At 32.8% G+C, this 23,565-nt stretch overlaps 1 protein-coding gene across 3 annotated transcripts; it reads right to left on the bottom strand.

Annotated features, from left to right (window-relative positions):
• Nucleotides 1–61: 61 nt before the first annotated feature.
• Nucleotides 62–21,119, bottom strand: LOC132915716 (catalase). Of its 3 annotated transcripts, XM_060975548.1 has the most exons (9): nt 20,748–21,117; nt 10,076–10,253; nt 8,969–9,110; nt 7,595–7,745; nt 5,357–5,536; nt 3,830–4,021; nt 3,234–3,470; nt 2,647–3,009; nt 62–1,002 (listed from the first exon to the last, which is right to left on the bottom strand). In XM_060975548.1, exons 1-9 carry the CDS (start codon nt 21,075–21,077, stop codon nt 991–993), a joined length of 1,785 nt encoding a protein of 594 aa, XP_060831531.1. In that variant the 5' UTR covers nt 21,078–21,117; the 3' UTR covers nt 62–990. The 3 variants fall into 3 exon arrangements, with proteins under 3 accessions (XP_060831531.1, XP_060831521.1, XP_060831527.1); XM_060975538.1 differs by lacking the exon at nt 62–1,002 and having other exon boundaries at nt 2,171–3,009; nt 20,748–21,119; XM_060975544.1 differs by lacking the exon at nt 62–1,002 and having other exon boundaries at nt 2,171–3,009; nt 10,076–10,247; nt 20,748–21,116.
• Nucleotides 21,120–23,565: the final 2,446 nt, after the last annotated feature.

The following is a 23,565-nucleotide window of genomic DNA, read 5'->3' as shown; positions in this document are numbered from 1 at the left end:
ACATTCTCTTATTAGATACTACGATATCGTTTATGAAGGAAAATTAAAAACGCATAAAATATTACATTCGATTAAGAAACTTTATTTAACACAAGTTTAAATTACGGACTTTCCGTATACATAGTTAACTTACGTTAAATCTAATAATTCATTCGTATCATGTTTTCTCGAAAAATAAATCTTCCCTGTGCACTCAAAGATAAGCACCTGAATCACGCGACATAACTTAGAAAGTATAATACTCCGCTTTTCATTTTTTTTACGTTATGCGATACAGAACGTTACGTTGTATAGCAGAAATAGCAAAAAAAAAAAAAAAAAAAAAAAAAAATAAACGTGTGATAGAGAAAACACAGAAACTCGTACAATTAAATCAAACGTTATAATACTGTAATTGTATAAGCTATTGAAATACTGTAAGATAAACTACCGTCAAAAACACCTGACATCCCTACACCATTACAAATTTTCTACCGCTACATTATACTTTTAACATTAGACCCACTTCTATCAAAAATAATTTAAGAATTGTTAATCAATCGTTGGTAACTGCAAAATTTTATAAGACGAACCAATGCTGTGAAAAACTTGTAAAACTCAACGATATTTCGATTTCTTTTTTCATATTTTCCGATGGTTGATGAAATTGTAAACAATCGATCAGAAACAAAATATTTCACTTTGTTTCTTTACATAACGGTATAATGTGCTCATTCATTGCGCCATAAAGCAGATATTGTACACCTGTCGAACATGTCATCTCGTTCCCCGAACTCGTACATCGTCTTTATTCAAGCAACGTGTAAATACCACCGGGATTCACTGTAGACTTGGAGTTGTGCATTTTTCCTCGTTGATAAACCAGAATTTCGCAAATCAACATTCTTCTGTTTATTAATATCTTCATTGGGATTATCTAGCTCAAGGAAAAACTTCGCTGATTTTTCCTTACCCGTAGTTCCTTATCGGCCGACTGTGAGAGGCGAAACGTTAAAGATGCATCTATAAATTGAACGATATAGATTAGTTGTGGATATTTCTTATAACTAAATTATGGGTATTTTATGAATTTATAGAACATTTAAAGATGAAGAAACGCATAGAATGTACGTAATTGGCAAAAATGAACAAAGAATGAGACGAAGTTTATATTAAATATAAATTTAGTAGAAGCTTAAAGTACTCTGATAGAAGTATATACAAAATAAATTTCTGTAGAAGCAAGCATATTTTCATAAAAATATGCCATGTAAATTTGCATGAATATTCTTGGCCCGACAATTACTATCGCTCGAGTAAAACGTGTTAAGAATGTGGCGAGTTTTAATCGTAATTATTGATGAATCATAATATAAAGTAACTCAGGTCTAACGTAAGGTGTATAATATTTTTTATATCACGTAGAATCGATTTAATATGAAATAAGACAATAATAATGGGTTTAACTAAAATTAAATTATGAGTATGAAATTAAAAAATATTATCGTGGACTATACCTGTTCATTGATGTCTGTTATACTTTAGACTGATCGTTACTTGCAAATGTTGAGACACAATGGAGAAGATCGAGACGTTATAATACCAAATTTGAAGTGTTCTCCTTCGGCGAAAATAATTACCGAAATCGTAAAATAAATAGGATACTTGCAAACAATTTTCGCGGACAATTAATTTGACGTTCTTTGTTCATTTAACAGCGAATAATTCTGACCTAATCTTCTTGAGAGATATTCAGACCTCGTTTTATTGTCCAATGCAACAGTTTATATTTCGTTGCTGAATAAACAGTATATCGAGTGAACTGAATATTAAATAAATAGACATCGTGATTGCGTACCAATTATATTGTATTAAAATTACCAACCACATATCCGAAGAAGATACTAATTAATTTAAATCTATCTTTCAACTTTTTACTGTTGTAAAAAAAATAAATAAATATTGTTGTAAAAAGATCTCCAATCAATTTTAGTACCTAGTTTCATTACGTTGTCGAATAGTTCAATTTGAATAATTTACTATCAATATTGATATATCGTAAGAGAAAAGCTTCAAGCGAAAGACTAAAATCACTTTTCTGAAATGATATTGCGTTATGTTTATCATTTTGTTCCCCTGTTTCCCCTTATTCTTTATTTTATTTTTGTATTAAATTACAAAACATCTTGCATTACTTCATACAAACTTTTATATCGTATATTAATGATATAACAGTATAAATTGTTCGATACAAAGACATCGCACAGATAATGCATCGTATAAATCACTTTGCATTACGCTTGATTGAGTCTCTTTTCTCAATGGAAAGATAGTGAAACGTATTATAAATTCATAAAATATATAAAATAACAAAAAGGAAAGCGAAGCCGATAGAGTAAAAGATACAGTAACAAAAAGGAAAGCGAAGCCAGTAATATATAGAAGTATAATAATAAAAGGAGGAAAGAAGAAAAAACATGATTAAATACGATAAACGTCAAAAGATTTTTAAGACGGATGTTAATCAAAGTAACGATGTGCTCTATCCATGAAAAATGTGAATTATTAGATAGTATACGTATGTAGTCCAGCACAGCAATTATAGTACGAAAGGAAGAATTATTTTGTTCACAAGCTAGCTGTTTTGCCAAAAAGGTTGATCCTCACTCCAACATGACGAAGGCCATCGGTAAGTCTTTTGCCCAATTCAGTGTCCACTTCCGTAAAGTTCTTCACGGCCCTCTCGACGATGAACGTTGACGCATTACGAAGGCTATTAACCAGGTTGTTCACTAGCCTGGTCTTCTCGTCAGTGTCGAGAACTCGTCTCCAAAATATGGTCGCCTGTCCGAAATCATCTTCGTCTACTGCATCGAAACGGTCCACCTCGCCATTCACCAGGTAGCTCAAACGATGAGCAGCTGGACATTCTTTCGGGCCACTGAAACTGTTGGGGAAATAGTTCGGCGCACCATTTTGATTATAGAAGGTCATCGGACCATCGCGTTGATAATTCATCGCGGAAATCGTCTGAAAAATAGAACGATTGTTCATTTATTTTACCTTTTATTATGAGTTATTGAGGATACAGTACATAATTGGCGATACAGTTTATTGGGAAAGATGAGAAATTGATCTATTTGTTGATTACTATCGTTATGATCTACGCACATTGCCATATTATTCCAGATGTAATATCTTCTTTGCTGGCTAATATATGTAAGTATCTTATATACGCATATGAGAGCAATTACCTTGTACGGACAGTTCACTGGTAACTGAAGATGATTCGGCCCAAGACGATGCCTATGAGTATCACCGTAAGCGAATAGTCGACCCTGTAGCATTTTGTCAGGACTTGGTTCAATACCAGGTACCATGTGAGCCGGATCGAAGGCTATTTGCTCCACGTCAGCAAAGTAATTTTCAGGATTTCGGTCTAGCACCAGTTTACCAACAGGTATGAGCGGGAACTCGTCATGCGGCCATACCTGTTCAGTCAGGAACAAAACGCTTCTTTAAATCTTGATAGCATCGTAAATTTTCTTCAAAATTTCGACCGCGACACGAATCTTCTAATTTCTCTACGATTAAAATCAATGGCTATTCCTTGTAACTTATCTTAACGTCTTATTTTCAACGTATATTTCAATAAATGAAATTGAATGGGAAAATTTATTATCATTTACGTTACCCAAATATGAAATAGTTTTCTTTTTACAAACGTAATCGTTTAAATCCTGTGTATAAAATTAGAATTCTGTTGTTTGAACTAACGCCTGTATTTTATAAAATGACGTGATAAAATTACTTTATCAAGATCTAACGTATCGAGTTACATTGTCATTACTTTGGTCAAATCGAAGGGGTTCCATTTGAACTGCTTTACTTGACACGGCTTCATCACTTGAATGAAGAACGACCACGTTGGATAATTTTGTGTAGCGATCGCATTGTAAAGATCTTGGATCGAGTAATCTGGATTAGAGCTGCTTAATTCAGCCGCCTTATCGACTGGGATATTTTTAATTCCTTGGTCGGTCTGAAATAATTTCAAATAATTTTATTAAACAAATAGAGAATAATAAATATGTGCGTACGAAATACTTTTCATTTATAACAAAAACTTTTCTCTTTCTTTATTCTTTGCTAAATTATATCAAATTAAATAAAAATACAATAAAATATTGTATATGTATTTAAAAAGCATATAAATTTTTAATATGGTAAATAATCTTTAAAACTCGACTGATGAACGAAATTGAACATAATATATAACATTAAAGTTCAATATTATCGACAGCTTCATATTCTTTTATTTCGAAATTTATTTCACAAGCTACCGGCTTTTTCTCAAAATAAATGCACATTTTCAAACATTCCATTCATTCGATTCGGTTCACGTATATCATTATTTATACTCTTTCTCGTGTTTTATGCCGTTTTGTATCTGCAATCGACATTCGCTGCTATTTATGAAACATATTTTTTTATTCATAACGAGTTTTTTTGCTTTAACTTTCGTTTCTATAAACTAACCGAATACCAAATATTAAACCTCGTAATTTTGAAACTGATATATACAAATCTTTTCAAACAAAATATAAAAAGAGAAAGGAAAAATATTTTGACTGATTAATTTTCCTATACAAGTATTTTCAACACGGATACATGGTATCTTATGTTTAATTATTTAAAATTTCGTTCCTCAGAAGAATCTTTAAAGTGCTTTTATATCGCTCAACTGCGCTTCCATACTTTGATCAAAACAATCAACAGAAGTAGATAAGACTTCTTTTTCTTCTTTGAGAAAATACAATGTAAAATACAATCTGACACTATGTGATACTATCTGTTCGAGTAATAAAAAATTTAGAAAGTAGCCTCACCACGGTGATAGCTACAACGAAGAAACGCGTCGAACCGTTGTATCATTAATTTCTACAAAACAAAACAGAACTAAACTCATCTCTTTTCGTTTTCAAGGTTTTACATTCTTTATGCAATAAAGCTTCTAATTACGTTACATATATATATTTTATAAACTATCGTCGATAGACCGTAGATTCTACTGTATATACAGAAATAAAATCTAAATAAAAATTTGTTTCACCTGCTAAAAATTGTAATTAATATTTTATCTGAAACATTTTATGTATATTTTTGCGTACTATATAGATTCTACATATTTTAAGGCTTTCAAACATCGCGTAAAAGCATCGCGTAAAAGACCACGGTCTTCTCATCGATGTTCAATTTTCGTTCTACACTTTTCACAAATATAATCTCTCGCTATTTCCTAGCATCGTACAAGTCATATACCTCGGTTTCTCCAAAACGACGACGCTTATCCTGTAAAGTATAATAAAAGTCGCACCTTGTAGTGGAATTTACAGTAGACCATGTCGTTGTCGGCGTTCACTAGCTTGAACGTATGGGAGCCGTAACCGTTCATGTGACGATGACCGTCGGGAATACCTCGATCCGAAAACAGGAACATGACCTGGTGCGTTGATTCGGGTCTCAGAGAGATGAAGTCCCAGAACATGTCGGCGTCCTATGCAAGACAATTCAATTAACACGCCGTTTAGACTGGTGCGCGCTAATTAGTGAACGCGGATACACTGTACACAGAATAGCAAGGCATACATGTAGTCACATCTACGCTAACAACTATATAACAACCATATAAATGTGCAATTACGCGCTTTTCGATGAGAAAAACGAAAACGGACGCGATTATAAAAACGAGAGGAACCCGAGAACAATAAACTATGTTCCTTAATAAATAAAATTACTGCTAGCAATTCCTACGACATATCCGAGATCTATAGATCTTCATCAGTGAATGATAAATCGTAAACATCGTTAGATGGCATCGGTCGGTGCAACTATATGCAATTTTCTTCTTCTCCAACGTACAAGATTATTTGCTATACACTAAGGCTATACACTAAGTTCTCTTCTAAATAAACAAAACACAGTGTACGTTCGAGTTCACAGCGATGATCAAGAGGCTTTGATTCAACGTTACGTTGCTACGCTCGCTTTTCCACGAGGAATAGGATCGATTGGGGATCGCAAGAGCTTCTACGTAGGATTTCACAAGTATCCGAAACTAGACTCCGGAAAGTCACGAGTATTTAGGAAATCCTACGCTGCAAGAAAGTTTCCAGTTCCGGCCGATTTAGACTAATCACTGTCTGACCTGAATCGAGTCTCCAGAGGTATCTGAAAATTTCTAATACTATTTCACGTTAATTAACTTATCGTTTACTGATCGGATACCGAGGAACCCTGGCATGTAGCTGTTACTCTAACAATCTTGGTAATTGCAAAATAAACTTCACAAGCTGATCTTAAAGTTTTGATCCCCCGTAGATGTTTTATTATTTCTACCGCATAATCTAATTAACTCGTTGTACTATTTGTCGTATTTCCATTAGGATAGCTTAATAGTAGAACTACCACACCAGTCAAATTGGCTGGTTTTACAATTTTATTTTAAAATTCCTACTTCGTGTTATATTTTTTCCGCATGATGTAACGACTTTCGCAACAATACCTAAAAGAATAATATAACGAATTTTATTTTGTTTTTGATGTATTCAAACTCAAAATAATTTTGTATCAAGGCAGCTTATACCAATACCAATCAAAAGTGACTGGTACTTGTCAAAGTACAAAAGGATCCTGCAATCTGTTCGTCGAACTTCAATTAACCAGTTTTCTCGTTTTGTACAACTTCCCACGCGTTTTTAAAATTTTTACCGCGCATCATTCAATATGATGATATCAGTTGTCGGGAAAATTCCGAATCGATCGCTAGATCGCTAGATGCTAACACTAGAAATAACACAGCAGTCAAAATGAATGGTTCTACAATTCTATAAAGGTGTCAACCTTCGTTCAGGGATGATGGTCCCAGATGGATTAACAATAGTAAAAATGTACTACATAATATGTAATTCCTTCTGTAACAAAGTAATAAGTCAATAAATATAAAAATATTTTATTACATATTTTTTAAAGACTAGTCATTTTGATTGGTTTTGGTAGAAATAGCTTCGTGTTAACTATCGGTAGTTCTACTGTTAAAAGAAATGCGAGAAAGTAACATTTGTAACGCTTCCAAACATTTATATTTCATATCGCTATGTTAACGCTTATTCTTAATCAAACGCTAAAGTTTCAAAGTTGGGCCTAAAACGAATTCATACGTGAGAAACAAAGCACAGTAAAGTTCCAAAATCAGTTTCACCCTTTCGTAGGCAATAAACTCTGCCAACAAAGCTACCACTATTACCGAACTCTTACTATACAGAATAAATTTGAACATGATTTAGCTTGAATACAAAATTAAGATAGTATAATCCTCGGTTATAAACTCCATATAACTCGTAACGTTTCTTGCACAAACTTAAAGTAACAGGCGACAGAAAGACTAACTGTGACTGACCAAAATCCGCATGTCCAACTATCCGAGAAGGAATAGAAAAATAAAACTCTAAGGTATGAATCTTTAGATAGACTCTAACGTTGTCAGCAAGTTGCAAGTCTTGAAGAAATCTCAACCTCGTAAAATACAGGTCGCTAAACCGATCGGATAACAAACCTTTAAGTGAGTGACAGGATTTCTTTTTTGCGTGTGGATAAAGCTGGGGAAGAATATCGGATCCTTGATGAAGAAGATCGGTGTGTTGTTGCCCACTAAATCCCAGATACCGTCCTCGGTGTAGAATTTGATCGCAAAACCACGTGGATCTCTGCGAACGAAAGAGAACGAAGAATCAATCGATGATCAAGAAAAAACGAACTCACAGGACTAAAGCATTGCTATTAAGGGCATAAAAGGAAGTTTCACAGGGAAGAAATATCTTCCTCTCGTATTTCAGACGCGATTAAGATCGAAAAGACAATGGACTGAACGTTGAAGTTAAAACGCAAGTGAAAAAGAGTGACAAAAGACGTGAAATCGCGCGTGATTCATCGAAAATTGTCGTAGCTATAGCTTCGGAAAAGAAAAGGAACTTTTCCATGATTGGGTAGTCGGCCGATTAATCGCGAGGACGACGCGCGCGTTCGCTTTTTCGCGCGTTTCCGTGTGACTAAGCCGGTTGATTTGTACGCAAGAAACAACGGTTGTTTTGAGCTCCGTTTCCGGCATTTTTGCAACCCATAATTGTCATGAATCGTGCGAAGTCTGAGTTTCCCCTTCACGGCCATTAGTCTCCATTGTCTTGGGACCATTCACGCTTTTGTAAACTACTTTTTCAGGTAATTTACAAGTAACTGTCCGTGAGTAGTACAAGCATCGGTCCATTATGTACGTTCCGTGGTTATTTTTAACTATTCGAGCGCGGATGTTCACGCAATTTTACATTTTTACAAACGTAACTAAACAGGCGGATTCCAAGGAGGAACACGTTTCGTCCGTTAAATATTACAATTTTTTTTTTTATTTTATTTTGGTTATTTTACAATTTGTCCTTATGGACATTTGGTAAAGTGTTATATCTTGTTGGTGAAGAAAAAGAAAATAAAAATAAAAAATAAATATAGCATGTGGGCGGCTACCCCCAGCGGGGTGCCAGCTTCGTTTTTTCTAAGTTATATCTTTTATGAGGTCTATTGGGTGTTTAAATATTACAATGATCGTTATTTTATAAATCTCTGGCAAACGCGCGAGAATGAGCAAGCGATTCCTAGGAGAACAATAGAAATATTTATAAACTTCCGATCTACAAATCTCTGATCTCATCGTTAACGATCGAAATAAATCTTCGCTTCCTTATCTTCGTGTTCTTTCGTTGAGCAAGAATTTTCTGAAGCTCAGTCCCCAGACAGAGAACGACGTGCAGAAATTCTTCCTCCCTTTTAAGAGGCTAATGAAAATAACAAAATTTCTACACGTATGAAATACGAGACGAAGAACGGCGAGCATCTCGCGCGAGCACGTTCGAGCGGAAATGTACACGTTGGCAATTACCTGACAGTATCAGAGGAGCCAGACTCGCCGCCCACGCTGGAAAATCTCACAGCGATAGGAGTACGTTTTCCAATGGAGGAGAAAACCTTTGCCTTACAGTAGTTGGTAATGTCGTGGGTAACTTCGAAATAACCGAATGCACCTGCGACCAAACAAAAAGCAAAAAAGAGATAACGATTGAGTAGTACGGTCGGTTATCCGCGTTACTCCGACGTTCCGAACGTTTTATGGATATTTCCTCTGTGCATATGTAACTTCTTCTACGACTTTTCAGTTTTCGCGCGACCTTCTTATTTTTTCATCTTTTTTCGCCTGTTTTCTCTCGTTGTTCGGATTTTACGATACGAGGCTGCTATCTGGAACTGCAACTCTCGTGAATTGCTTCGTTCCGTTGAAAGATAGAAACGAAGGCAGGGGAATACGACGGTGAGTCAGAAGATGACGATTGTTAAGCAGATGAGATGGTTCGTCAGAATGTTACGTGCCAATTCAGACACCACGATGTGAAAGTTCGTTATGTTCGTTAATATGTCGATGAAAGTCTGTCTTCGAACTGTCTTTCCTGAAATTTCATCAACGACGAGTAAAAATATTGCGACGCTACAAACAATATATATTATAATTATAAAACACTTTCCTACGTTAATTTAGTTTCTTACATTAAGAAGCAAAATGCCGCTGTTATTTAAACATGTCTTGTCTCGTTTATTCCTGGTATTTAAGTCGTTGGTTCTGTAGTATATAGTGTCTCTTAAGTACGCTAAACATAATTGATATTATTTTTGACCTCCTGTCCGCGTCAAAGATTAAATTTACAACGCAAAAGGATTAAGGACAAGATTTTAGAGTTACGTACGTAAGCTTAAGACCTTAAAAAATCAAATTCAAACTTTAACATTGCATTTTACAGATTTTTCACGCTTTATAATTTGAAAAATTCTTCCAATATCTCTGCTACAGTAGATCGCAAAAACAGCTGCTGTATTTTATAGCTCGAAAGCTATAAGGCTATCATATAGCCATAAAATGTATACATAGAACATATATTTCGTTATATTCTTCGGTAGATATCATGCGATATGTTGAAAACGTGACGAGTCAACGTACCAGCTCCTTTCGCGTGCACCACACGCTCCGGAATCCTTTCTCTGGTGAAATGAGACATTTCGTCTAGAAGGACGAAATCTTCAAGCAGAATAGGGCCATTTGGACCAACCGTCAAGCTTGCTTTCTTGTTAGCGATCGGGTTTCCGCTTCCGGTTAGCAATACCTGCTGCTGCTGGTCCTGAAGAAAACAATAAACCGTTGATAAAGAAAGAGCTATAGATTTTTGAAGAACGTTTCATGCTCTTGTTTAAAACTAAAATTCAATTTCTTTCGATACGCTCAACTCGAAACTTATATTTTTTCTATGTGTTGCTTATTTCTATACTTTTGAATTAAATAGTTTGTATGAATTTTATTACCCAGACAAATGTTACGTTATAACGATTTTTAATTTAGATTATTAAGACGAATCGCCTAATTTCATTTGCATCCGAATTAATATATTATTTTTTGATCATAATATAGTTTGATCGATCTTATCTCTAAAAGTGACTCTTTTATTTCGAGAAACTCTCTATTAACATTTAACAGCTTGGTAATAACTTAAATCAACATAATTGAAATTACTATTACGTCAAATGTATTTTATGTGCCACGATGAGTCGTTCTTTCACGGTCAATTAAGTAAATCTGACGTGTCGATGCGAATTATTGTGATGGGATTGCTGTGTTACACGAGAGATTGCGTTTTGTGCAACGCAAGTACTATTCCATAATCAAAGTCAACATTGACTAATCCGTTGTTACGGAATTAACTCGAAACGCCGCGTAGATATGCAACCGGTGAAACTCATCGCATATCGCGAGAACAGTTTCGTTTTGTACGTTGCGCTGTATGCCAAAGTGTTTCCGTGTGTGGTAATTCTACGCAAGTTAAATTTCACTGCCCTTTTGTAATGAAAAATACAAGCTCAGATTCCTTATATGTGCGATATACGTATATCACACAAAGAGAAAAGTAGACACGAGGATTGTAAAAACGAAGCCTCTCGAAGTACGAAATAACAAATGAGCCATCAATAAATAAATTGAGACACAGACTGAGGTTTTTAAACGAACCTTTAACTTCCAATCTTGACTTAGACTTAGACTTAGACTTTGTGTTCCAAGTTGATTCCGAAGCAAACATTTACTCTGTTCTGCGCTACGCTTTATGTTATTTAAGTCCTCTTGGTGCTTTTATTAGCAATAAAATAGAATAACGAAGATATTCGACGTTTAAATAAAATTGGGAATGAAAGAAACCGAAAGTACGAAGAATTTTCGGATAGTAGAATTTTACAAAATTTTAGCAATAGAATCGTGAATTTTTCTGAAAAAATTAAAGAACCAAGAATATACGTAATATATAAAACATGCAAAGTAAAGCGTTTATTGTAACGTTCAGTGGATGAAAGGACCTCTGTTTAGGACGCATCTTTTAGTTATGTCTTTAGAAATATTAATTTGTACAAATGTCTACTAATCATAAAAGATATAACTTAGAAAGAACGAAGCTGGCACCCCGCTGGGGGTAGCCACTCACATGCTATATTTATTTTTATTTTATTTTTTTTTCTTCACCAACAAGATATAACACTTTACCAAATGTCCATAAGGACAAATTGTAAAATAACCAAAATAAAATAAAAAAAAAAAGTCTACTAATAAGATTATATGTTACGACATAATACCTAGAGAAGAGTGGCCTTTAAAAAAAAAGATCAGAAAGATCAAGATTTCTACCTGAGATGCATAGAAAATTGAAAAGTTTACGACTATCTTCTGATATCTGGCGATTAGCAAAAATAATATTATTCGTGCATTACTTCTTACCAAAGGAAATAAATCTCGATATCAATCGGCAATTCATTTGCAAATCTACCGTGAAGGTATAGCGGTAACTTGAAACTGAAAATCGTTACCAAGCCCATCTGTTACCTACGAGTGATCGATATATGTAACTATGTGCCATTTTTCAAAGTTGCAGAGTTGTATCATTTTTTATCGTACACGAACCACGTCCATGACTCACTTCGAAGTCTCGTTATAGTAATTATCGTCGTTCATGCTCGATTCTACGGAATATTTCAATGGTAATTTCTAATTCCATGGAGAATCGCGACTAGCGATTCAATTATCTTGCATGGAATCGTCCGAGTGCATCGAAATAAAAATTAAAAAAAAAAAAACATGCAACTATCGTGCGTTATTCGTTTGTCTAATTAACATACAATAAATACGATCTTTAACAAAGAAAATACAATTGCAACGGAAAGGAAAATAACGTGTTATCTTGAAAGAAGTGATAACCGGTAATTTTCCCGGTAAAAACGAAATAATAGAGAAACTATCTAATATGTTGTCTACCTTATAACGCGTAATTATTGCAAATAGTTGTTGAAACGAAACCTATGTTCTTTATTTTTGAATGATATTTTATGAAATAGGACATTCAAATTAAGTAGTAATTTTTACTAATTGACGCACGTTATTTTTTCTTTCCTCTTTCTCTTTTCCAGAACAAAAAATTAATTTTTTCAGAATAAGAAATATTTCGTCGTAAATAACTTTCTCTCTTCTTCTAGAAAGAGGAATTCTTATCTAAACTGATGTGTTAACCTTCGTCGAACTAAGACAATTTTTCCTTATTTTTTGAAGAATGAAAGATATGTAGCTAATTTTGTTATTCTTAGAAATAAAACATTATGTCATAAGATCAATTTTCCAATTTAAACGAATTAACTTTCCGTTTTGAAAAGTCACGAAATGTAAAGAAAGAAGAAAAATAAGCTATGCTTTAACCTTGGAAACAGTGTTGCATATTAGTAGCTGATACTGGATGATCCACTTAGAAAGTGGAAAAATACCGTATGGTAAATAGAGAATTTGCGCAAGGGACCTTTTATACGATATGACGAGTGTATGAAATAACGTGTTCAGAGGTCAGGCATCGTCTTCAGAATAATTTGTGCAACGAATACAATTTGCAAGAATTAAACTGTAAATGTAGTGTAGATGGAGTAAGATAGTAAAATTCGGGTTTTAATGATCGTATTAGGAATATTCAATAATTTTGTGCAAAGAATGCAATTCGCGGGAATTAAACTGTAAATATAGTATGAATGGAGTAAGATAGTAAAATTCGGATTTTAATGATCGTATTAGGAATATTCAATAATTTTGTGCAAAGAATGCAATTCGCGAGAATTAAACTGTAAATATAGTGTGGATGGAGTAAGATAGTAAAATTCGGGTTTAAATGATTGCATTAGGAGTATTCAATAACAGAAAAGAAAAGGAATTTACAGTACAACACAGAGTTAAAATATTATTTCCATGTGCATCATCTTGAGATTTGGACTTTTAATCTTAATGTTTGAATTATATCGGTACTTTCGATGGTATAATACATTCTTTCAAGCAAAAACTTCAAAAGGTGTTCTGTTCTCACTGAAGCAATATCACGAGAGTAGTTGATTTCAACGAAACAACAGTATCAACTTGATAAGGATTCGCCCAGCTGTTAATTACGCATAGTAAATATGCTCGATCTTCGAATCTTCCACTACAAATATATAATATCGGGAAGAAAGTAATTCTTGGATATTATTATGTTTGTTATATTAAAACGCAACTTGTACGTTTAATATTTGCTCAAAAAATTGAAGAAGATAATACCTCTATCACTTGAGTGGATCGCACACTTGGTCTGAACTGTTTATTTTGACAATTGTTTTACGCGTTTTACCATTGTCAGTTGTCATTAAATTTTAATCGGAATTACATCGTTTTAAGATAATTTCACGCAAAAGAATAAGTGTAAAAGTGAAGTCTACTACTGGAAGGCAAGCAAAATTCTTTTTCTAGAATAAAAATAATAATATTAACGAACATTATTAATCCTTTTTTATTTGATTTGTTACTTTAATATCAACCCCGAATGAATACCTTTTTTATTATAATGATTTGTCTAAGATAAATATCTACTGATACTTAAACAATGCTGCTTTTAGAAATTAAACAGACGCTCATAGCTCACGTACCATCGACTAAATTTCTACCCAAGTAGTTAATGACAATATTTTACTTACTTTGTGTGTGTGTGTGTGTGTGTGTGTGTGTGTGTGTGTGTGTGTGTGTGTGTGTGTGTGTGTGTGTGTGTGTGTGTGTGTGTGTGTGTGTGTGTGTGTGTGTGTGTGTGTGTGTGTGTGTGTGTGTGTGTGTGTGTGTGTGTGTGTGTGTGTGTGTGTGTGTGTGTGTGTGTGTTATTACCTACTTTCTATTTCATAATTCATAACGATGTCGAATAAGTCGATTGCGAAGGGATTCCAACAATTTCATTATCGTTCCACTCTAAACTGTTACGCAACACAAAATGTAGATATTCGACTTATCATGGCACAGAAAAGGAGTTTTCAGATTACGACTGCTCTATGTCAATATAAAATATCATATTCAAATTTATGACGATGTAATCGACAGCGTTCCCCTCTTTTCCACGAAACGAATCGCACAGCTCCTTGGAACCTGGATTACTCCGTCTCATAAATCGCGTGGGAATTTATGTTGCAACTTGTTTCACGGCTGGCATTGTTCCTAAATTAATTTTACGGTGTACCATGAATCAGCGTAGTTTTACGAATGGCGCAAGTCCTTTGAAGAAAGAGAAAGACATGGCAAACACCCTTTAGTGGCTGCTTAATTTATACTACCATTAAATTATGATAAAGCAACGAGTCTTTCAATTGTTTTCTTATCGTATTTTCTCCTTCTCAAACATTATCTTTTCCTCTGTTTGACACTAGAAGCATTAAGATCTCATGAAAATGTTATTATAGCAATATAGAAATAGCTATTATGATATAGGATCGTAAGATTTTCCAACTCAACTATCTTTTTTTATTGCCTAAATCGATATTTTTATAGTGATACGAAACTAATATCACGATACTGTCGTAGTGTAAATAAAATATTATTTTATTGAAAGAAATCGCTATTTTTATAATAATATGAAAATAATATGATGATGTTATCGTAGTATGAAAGAAATTCCAATTTTTATTGGAAATACCAATTTAATTAATTAATTCTGCGAATTTTTCAGTTAGCCGTAAACAATTATTTTCCTAAATCGCGCAACGTATTTCCTATTAAATTCGATTAGTTTATTTATTTACTTATTTCTAAGAATCAAGCTTTTTGGTTCATTTAAAATTTTCAATTAGCAAGTAAAGGATATAGCCGAATAGCAGAAGTTCCCCCAAACCAAATTGATCTGAGTGCGTATCATTCAACACACATCTCGAAGAATACCCTTTCCATTCTGTTGTTACAAGACGAAACGCAATTTGCGGTTTAAGTTTCGTTTCTTTCGTCCTACTTAATGAAAAATGATGAAAACAAGTCAGAGATATTTTGCCTCGTGGCGAACTTGTCTCTGAATTTTTTCAGAATTTTTCAGAATTTTTCAAACGCTGATTTTATATTGAAATAGTGTCGAGTATTGAGTTTATATTTTTACGATGTTACTGTCTCGTTATGGATATTAACGTGTATTTTTTCCAGACTTTTTGAAACGAAGGAACGTGGTTAAAAGAATTAAAAATTGCTATTTGCTTATATTATTGCCTTAGTTATTGACGCGACCATGTTAATATTTTTATGAGTGTAGCATAGTTTTACTGTGATTATTTATGCATAACTTTTTCAGATCGTTCGGAGGAGTGTATCATAGTTAAAAAAGATTGTAAAAATCGATATTTTCTTACGATCTGGATTAATAGATAGCTCTGTTAATTATTCTAATAAAAGAAAAAAAAATAGAATTCTAATTTTCTCATACATTTTCTAATCGGAATATTTTAATCGATTTCGTGACGAACAACATGAACTTTTTTAATATAATAATTCCAGTTTTCTAGAACAATAACATGCCACGTCTCTCGTGTGCCCATCTGATAAACACAGCTACGAAATATCGATCTGTACTGGTATTTTACAGTAAAATGTAAATCTGATTAAAGGGAAAATAAAAATCGAAACACGTTAACATGAATTCTTATCGTTACCTAAAAGAAATGACACCATTCTACCTCAATACAATTCGCTTGAATTAAAAGATTATCGGAGTTTGGTCGCCATATCTCAATAATATTTTCAAATTTAAATGTAAATTTTTAATTATGGAAAAATAGAGTTCATACTTTTATTTGAAATTTGTTCTTAGTCCTTAATTATAAAATGTATAAAATATTAGCGTGGTTTACATATGCAGCTAATTGATTTACCATCTTTTAGAATTCCGAAAAGTTTGCTCGAACTATTTGAATATTTCTTCAATTTTTTGCATTTGTAATGATTTTTTTTTCATGAGATTGATGAATGACCTGGCAGCTTATCGCTTGACAATTACTATGTGTCACTATCAAAAAAATATATATATAATATATATTCTTATCCTTCACAAGTAATTATCAGTAATTATCTTACTTAATTGCCATCGTTCTATTTTCTCCATTTCGTCCACCATCAATCGTATACATATATATACCTAAATATTTGCATACGCAATATAGACATGTACATACTCATAAAATTATTTCTCTTTTATATAAATAGAAGTATTATAATACTAAAAAATATCTCTGTCACTATATCTAACAACATTGTGCTTAATATTACTAGAAATAGCATGACTGGTAGCCTAATATTATTTAACATTTTTAATTTATTATTATTATCCCAGTAACTAATTATTTTATTCGTTTATTATTTATTATTGACTAATTACGTAATATCAAAAAATCTAATACATGTATAAAAAACTTCTACCTATAAATCTTAAGAGTCACAATTGAAATAGATAATCGATAAAACCACTTCATCATCGTTCAAAGATTACATGTTGCAGATAAACTCATAAAATTCTTCACAAATGATGATGATTTCACGTGCGCTATCATGAAGCAAATCTTGTTTATAAATTTTCTAAGATACAATAAAAGAAATCTATAACGATTAGTCAATCGTTGCAAGACGCGTGTGAATTTATTATTGCAACGTTCATGCTGAAACAGGTAATCTATTGAACTTTGCTATTCTAACTTAGTTTCATTTTGATAGTGAAAGATAGCACGCAAACTGTTCGAACAGAGTGAACACATCGAGCGTTTCGAAGAAAAATTATTATTATTGTTCATACTATTGCCTGTTATTGTTATTTTTTTACAGCATTATATATTAGAATGGTAAATAGACAACATTCAGTCCATCTGCTTTTCTAACAAAGAAATAAAAAAATTCAAGAAACAACATAAATCGTATTAAATTTTTGAATTACTAGTGTCGCACTTGAGATTCGCGTCTTTTATTTTTGAATTTCTTGTTTTGTGACAGACGTCGAAAAAAATCAGACACGTGATTGTACAAGTGATTGTAAATTTTTTTTTTAATATTTCTGAAAATAAATCTTAATCTAAGAAAATGGATAAATAGGTCAACAAATATTTATGTTCAGTTGAAAGACACAGTTGATTGAATATTGCAATCTGGTAAGTTATCATTAGCAGATTAATTTGAGTTATCTTTTACGTTAAAAATTGCTATGTTGATATAGTACTGAAACTGCTTATTTCGCTATATATATATAGTATGACATACACTTATAGAAATGTGATTTATATAACACGAATTTAAAATGGAGTGGGGGTAAATTTATAAGTCTAGCCATTTATTAAACGCGTGACAACCGCTATAATATAGATTAAGAAGTACAACTTAAATTTGTAATGCGTATAAAAATTTTGCATTATTTTTTAATTAATCTTTATATGAATAACGTTTCCTAGATACCATCGAAACGATCAAAAATTGAAGATCTTCGATACTTTTTAATGAATTATTTCAATAAACTCTCCTAATTGAATAACCTTTTCGTATTATCAGAAAATTACGTCGTCGTCGTACGTGTATCGACTATGATAAAAATCTATTCAGCCTTCTGACTCAAACTATATAAATGAAGAATGTGCGTACTATCAAATATATTACGTCACACAGAACCTTACGTTGTCATACGTCTACATTGAGGATAGAGTGTTTCACAGGCAAGATGATGTCATTCACATGAAATCAAATTTCCCTACTTCGGTAACTCATGGTAAGTTCATGGCAATTCGTGATCATTCGGAATGATCGTTTCAAGCAAGGTTGTGTACGATCAATGATGAAATACTAGGACCTAGGAAAAGATCTCGTTATATTGTTGCAGCGATGATTCAAAGAAAATTTAATATCAGCGTCTGTCTATGAATATTAGCTTCTTTTAGACTAACAGGTTTTACCATGTTAGTAAGAGTTTCTTAAACTCTCATTCCTCCGCCATTATGTTTGTTTTTCGAGAGAGCTTTGATTCAGAGTACGAAACAAAAAATTGAATTGTAAAGAATAATATTTAGAGCGTAAATATTTATGCAAATTTGTGTTTTCATCCAAATAGAAATTTGGCTTACCCTCTGAGTATTACAACGAGCACTTTACTTTAGATACCTTGCATATCTTTGCATATCATGTACCTTTTGTACATCTTCGCGCATTTTCACTTCCCACGACTTTAAAAATGTCCCTAACTCTATCAAGCTGCATTGCTTATTCTTACACATGCAAAACATTGCACTTTAATAAATTATTAATAAAGAACACGAAAGAAGATGTTCGTTTTCAATAAAACTGGTATCTCGAATTTTAGTGCCTTACGTGTTCTTTACAAAACGATCTGAAACATTGTGTTCCTATTATTAATGATCAAATAAAAAGCAATTTTCCTCGCAGGTTAAACGAAGATTCAATACTGGAAGAATCATTGACTAAATACTACAAATTTTTCATTGAAACCTCGTTAATCAACGATTACAGCAACGTATCGTCGAATAGTCAAATAAACTTCGTCTGATGGAATTTTAAACTTCAAGCAAATCTATTGAAAATTATTGGTTCAAGGGCGACGATCATGTAACTTCAACGATCTTTGCAGATTGCTCCATGAATGTCCGTGAATGTTTCATGCACACTTTGACCTATCGAACTTGAACGTTTTTGATAAGAAAAGAGTCATATATATTAGCGTAATTATTTAAAAAAAAACGATAGCACGATGTACTTTATTATTCCGATTTCTGATACAAAACGTAGAAATGGAAACTACTCGATGAATAAGAAGTCATCCTTACGCAAGATTATATACGAATCATCGTTACCATGAGTCGTCAAATGAACAAGGTGGAGCGATAATCAGAATCACCCTCTGCCCGATTGTACAACGATTACCACCCAATCCTATATAGTATCGACATAACGAACGAATTATGTGCAACATGTTGATCAAATGGAAATATAACATTCAATTTTATAATTAATATTTATACTCGCCTGTACTCGTAATGTACTAACAGGAGAAACGCTAAAATCAAACATTGGGGTGAGAATATTTATAATTATAATTAAAATCACTTGAACTTAAAATAGTACAAGTGATAAAGTCTTTAATTTGAAGAAAACTTTAAGAAAAATTTCAATTTTTAGCTAGTAAGAAATTAGAACTTTTAAAACAAATTACTGAACGCTGTGATTTTGGTTTTTCGAAACGTATTTGTATGCGCTTGTATATTGGGGTAACGTTTCGTAGATGTTGCAGTAGTCTATAATAATCTTTTATTATTATTATTATTTGGAAAAATAAATCTATTTATTAATAAATTGCTACACAACTTTTATTACAAAATATCCTAATGACGACTATAAGTGATAACCATATCTGCAATAGACTAAAGAAATTCTATAATATCGCAAATATTTCAATAAGTATACTTTTCGTCGAGACGTTGCAGAATTTTTATGGTGATAATGATATTTACTTAAAAACGCAACTTGACTTGCTCTGTTAGAAAGAATAATCCTTGAACCGATTGCTCAAAGTTCATGTTACCCACTATCATTATCATTACTTTTTACCAACATTATTAGTCAACTCGACGCATTACAATTTTTAAAAAAGCTTTACCTTCGAACGATATTAATTTACCTTCGAACTTTGATTTGTCATTGCAACAGAACGAATTCATTAAAATTCGAATAGCTCACCTACCAAACTACAGATAAATACTGTAGCTATTTTTATATCTGTCACATCGATCAAAGTCTGTTCCATGGTAACGTCGATCCGTAGTGACAGATAAACTAAACTAACAAAATATGTTTAACAATAACCATACAACTGCAATAACACGTTACATAAAATAATCTCTACGATATTTACATTCAAATGTCCAAATGCGAAACATTAATTAATACAGCGATTTCCAGAGACAAACATAGGAAATGAATTACTTCATACTGCTCTTGGATATCTATTTCCTCAAACTTTAACCATGTAAAGTTCGTTTCCTGAATGATTCTACATCATTGTATTCAGATTTCATACATTTATGAAAAATAATGTATGGCGCAAAAAATAATATTCCAAATATATAAGATATCCAAAGTAAAATACTTGTAAGTAATAAGTAAGTAAACAATAAGCAAGTAAATAAGTTTAAACTCTATTTTTCTCGATAAGTTCATAGAAATATGAGATTGCATAAATATCTATAGTGTAGTTATATCCTTGATGTTACTACGACCACGCATGATTTACCTCTACATTTTTCTTGTATTCGGTCAGCTGTTCGGCAGCCGGGCCTCTATTGTTGGACATTTTGTCGTCTTCTGTCTCTTTCTTGCAACAGTATCTTCTAAATAATAGTCGATGAAATGCCAGCGTATTATTCGATATCTTCTTCGAGAGGAATACGTTCTTCTGCGTGCCGCGTGCCGAACAATAACTGATCAGTGGAAATGACAACGGTCTTTTATCATCCAGGACGCCCGAGTTGTGATCGAGCGCCAATGCGGCGTTACGAGTCAACACTCGACTCAACGAGATCGCCCGAATCACCGGGATAAGGCTCGAACCGATCTTCGGCATTCTTCGGCACGGTACGTCGTGCGCAAATTGCCTTCCTGCCCCGCGTTGACGAATCTATGTATAGGCGCTTGCTCTCTGGTTTTTTGTTCTCTTTGCAACCGGTGTTAAGAAATCGACAAAGCTTGGAAAAGAACTGAAAGTTTCCACAAATGGATAATTTAAAGCAAACAAAAACCATTGTGTTCGTAATGCCCGAGAAATTTGTTGAGATCATTCGATATCATTGCGTGCTTTGTCCATTATAATCCGATTATTTTTAACATAGATTGGAAAAATGTTAGAACGTTTATCGAAACTTTTTATAGATATGTATATTATCTATGTTACACCAAATATTCTGAAATTTCATTAGTCACGATTATATTGCTAAAATTGCAGAACTATACACATATAGAGGTTATAAGATATTGCACCGATCTATTTATCTATATCACGAAATAGTATATGTATATCAAGTATATTTCCAGGATATTTTTGTTGTATTAGCAGAATATTTTTAATGATTTTAATCCATTAAAGACCGAACAATATTTACCATAATGTTTGTGACTGTATGTAGAGGAAACGGTGACAAAATAATATCAAGCGAATCCTTTGAATTCCCTTTCATGACCACGATGTTAAAAAACAGAATTCGATAGTATAGATTGATATGAAAAAATATTGCAAACGAGATGGTACGTTAACATAGCGTTAAATAGAAGTGGTTAAATAGAAATGAAAGATGGCGGATGATACATTTGATTTAGTTAAAAATGAAGAAGCTGTTAAAAAAGACGTAAATTAGTCGGACTTAAATTTCAGTTGCAAGAGTCATTATTTATCAATTTAAAAAAACTTGGGTAATTTATATAATTTGATCCAAATTCTCGTACATTTTTATCCAAATTAATAATATTCGTCTAATATTTCCACAATTGTGTAACACTTGCTATAATAATTTTTTGAAAATTTGCTCGTAAAACTACCCAGATATCTGACTATTGTATTCCTCATCTATTTATTAAGAAAAATGACGATTCTATTGTTATCGTGTATCTTTCGAGCTGAAATTCCTTTGTTGATATAGAAAACTGACATCGAGAAAAATATTTATCTTAATAATTGTCAAGTAGGCACATTATATGCTTCAATTTAAAAAAGGAAAACTGAGATTTCTGATATTATTTGCTATTGAGTGATATCAACGTAGAATACGTTATAGCACAATAAAGAGGTTCCTTCGCGTCTCAAAATTTTACTCATTAAAAGTTTGGGGTTAGGGGTTAGTTTGGACGCAAACTAACTACATTAACTTTCTTCACAAAAAAGATCAAACAAAACAAAATTACAATTTTTATAACAAAAGTAATTCTTTTTCAATTGAAAAATTCAAATAAAATTTTAAATTTAAATCTAAGACAAACGATTCCGATTTTTTATATCCAGGGGGATATAAATAAATAGAACTTCCACTCTTGGCGAAGAATCCAAGAGTTTGGCTATTGTTGTAACCAAGTTGCTCAAAGTTCGGTGAAAAACTAACTAAACAATCTTGCGTAAGATAAGAGAAAATATAAGCTGCTATTTAAAAAAGGGAAAATATGTGTTCCACGAGTTTGGTTGGTGAAATAAGGTTGAAATAAGGTTGGTTGCTACGGTCTTTGCACATCTTAGTTTCCATCGTTTTTAACTTAAGAATTGTTGCCCCTATCTTCCAGATTCAATTAGCAAGTAAGCCCTTCGTATAAAAGACAAATAGTAAGATAGCTCGTATTAATTATTAGACTGCGGATATTTATGCATTTATAGGAATTTAAAAGTGCAACAAAAATGCACAGGATGTATATAATATGCGAAATTATACAAACCCCGCATACTATATGCCTACATATTGATGAATGAATTGATAGAATTTGATGACAAAATCATAGTCATGTGCCGCTACGTTTGGCGGTCGTTTTGCAAACAAAACCTGTTTAATAGTAGATTCAGTAGTAATAGTAGTAATCAAATAGTAAATTCACGTTAGAAATCGAGCAGATCCTGCTAACCTAACCTAACGTCGAATTGATGGCCGAAATAATGCAGTATCTGCGCAACGTAATCGGCCGGCAGAAAGACAGCAGATGAATGATTCTGTTATTTTGAACACCATACAGACTTTACAGACTTTGCTCGATTTCCACTACCATCAATTGTTAGGTTAACGAACAGAATTTATTCGATTTCTGCGATCAATCTGCCCCAGCAGATTTTGTGACATTTCTGCTGACAGTCTAGAAACATATAACACGAATATAACGGATCCTGTATCAAATCTACAGGCTTTTTGTACATAAAGGTTAATAAGAAGTATCCGACAAAATCTGCTAAAGTAGATTTAGCTATCTGATTAAATAACCGCAATCTATTTTTAATTACTATACTGTACTAGAGATTTTCCACAAAATTTTCGTGCAATCTTATCGAATTGTTTTACATTATTGTTGTTACTTGTATAAATGAT

Source organism: Bombus pascuorum, chromosome 1 (assembly GCF_905332965.1).
Source record: "Bombus pascuorum chromosome 1, iyBomPasc1.1, whole genome shotgun sequence".
In the NCBI taxonomy this organism is placed as follows: domain Eukaryota; kingdom Metazoa; phylum Arthropoda; class Insecta; order Hymenoptera; family Apidae; genus Bombus; species Bombus pascuorum.
This window is presented reverse-complemented; position numbering and strand designations above follow the sequence as displayed.

Excerpts from the sequence above, each read along its gene's own strand:
- LOC132915716 (XM_060975538.1), bottom strand. The coding sequence starts at position 21,077 with ATGCCGAAGATCGGTTCGAGCCTTATCCCGGTGATTCGGGCGATCTCG. Across the intron at positions 7,746-8,968 it reads GGCTCCTCTGATACTGTCAG|AGATCCACGTGGTTTTGCGA; the intron begins GTAATTGCCAAC and ends TTTCGTTCGCAG. Across the intron at positions 3,471-3,829 it reads ACCCCTTCGATTTGACCAAA|GTATGGCCGCATGACGAGTT; the intron begins GTAATGACAATG and ends CTGACTGAACAG.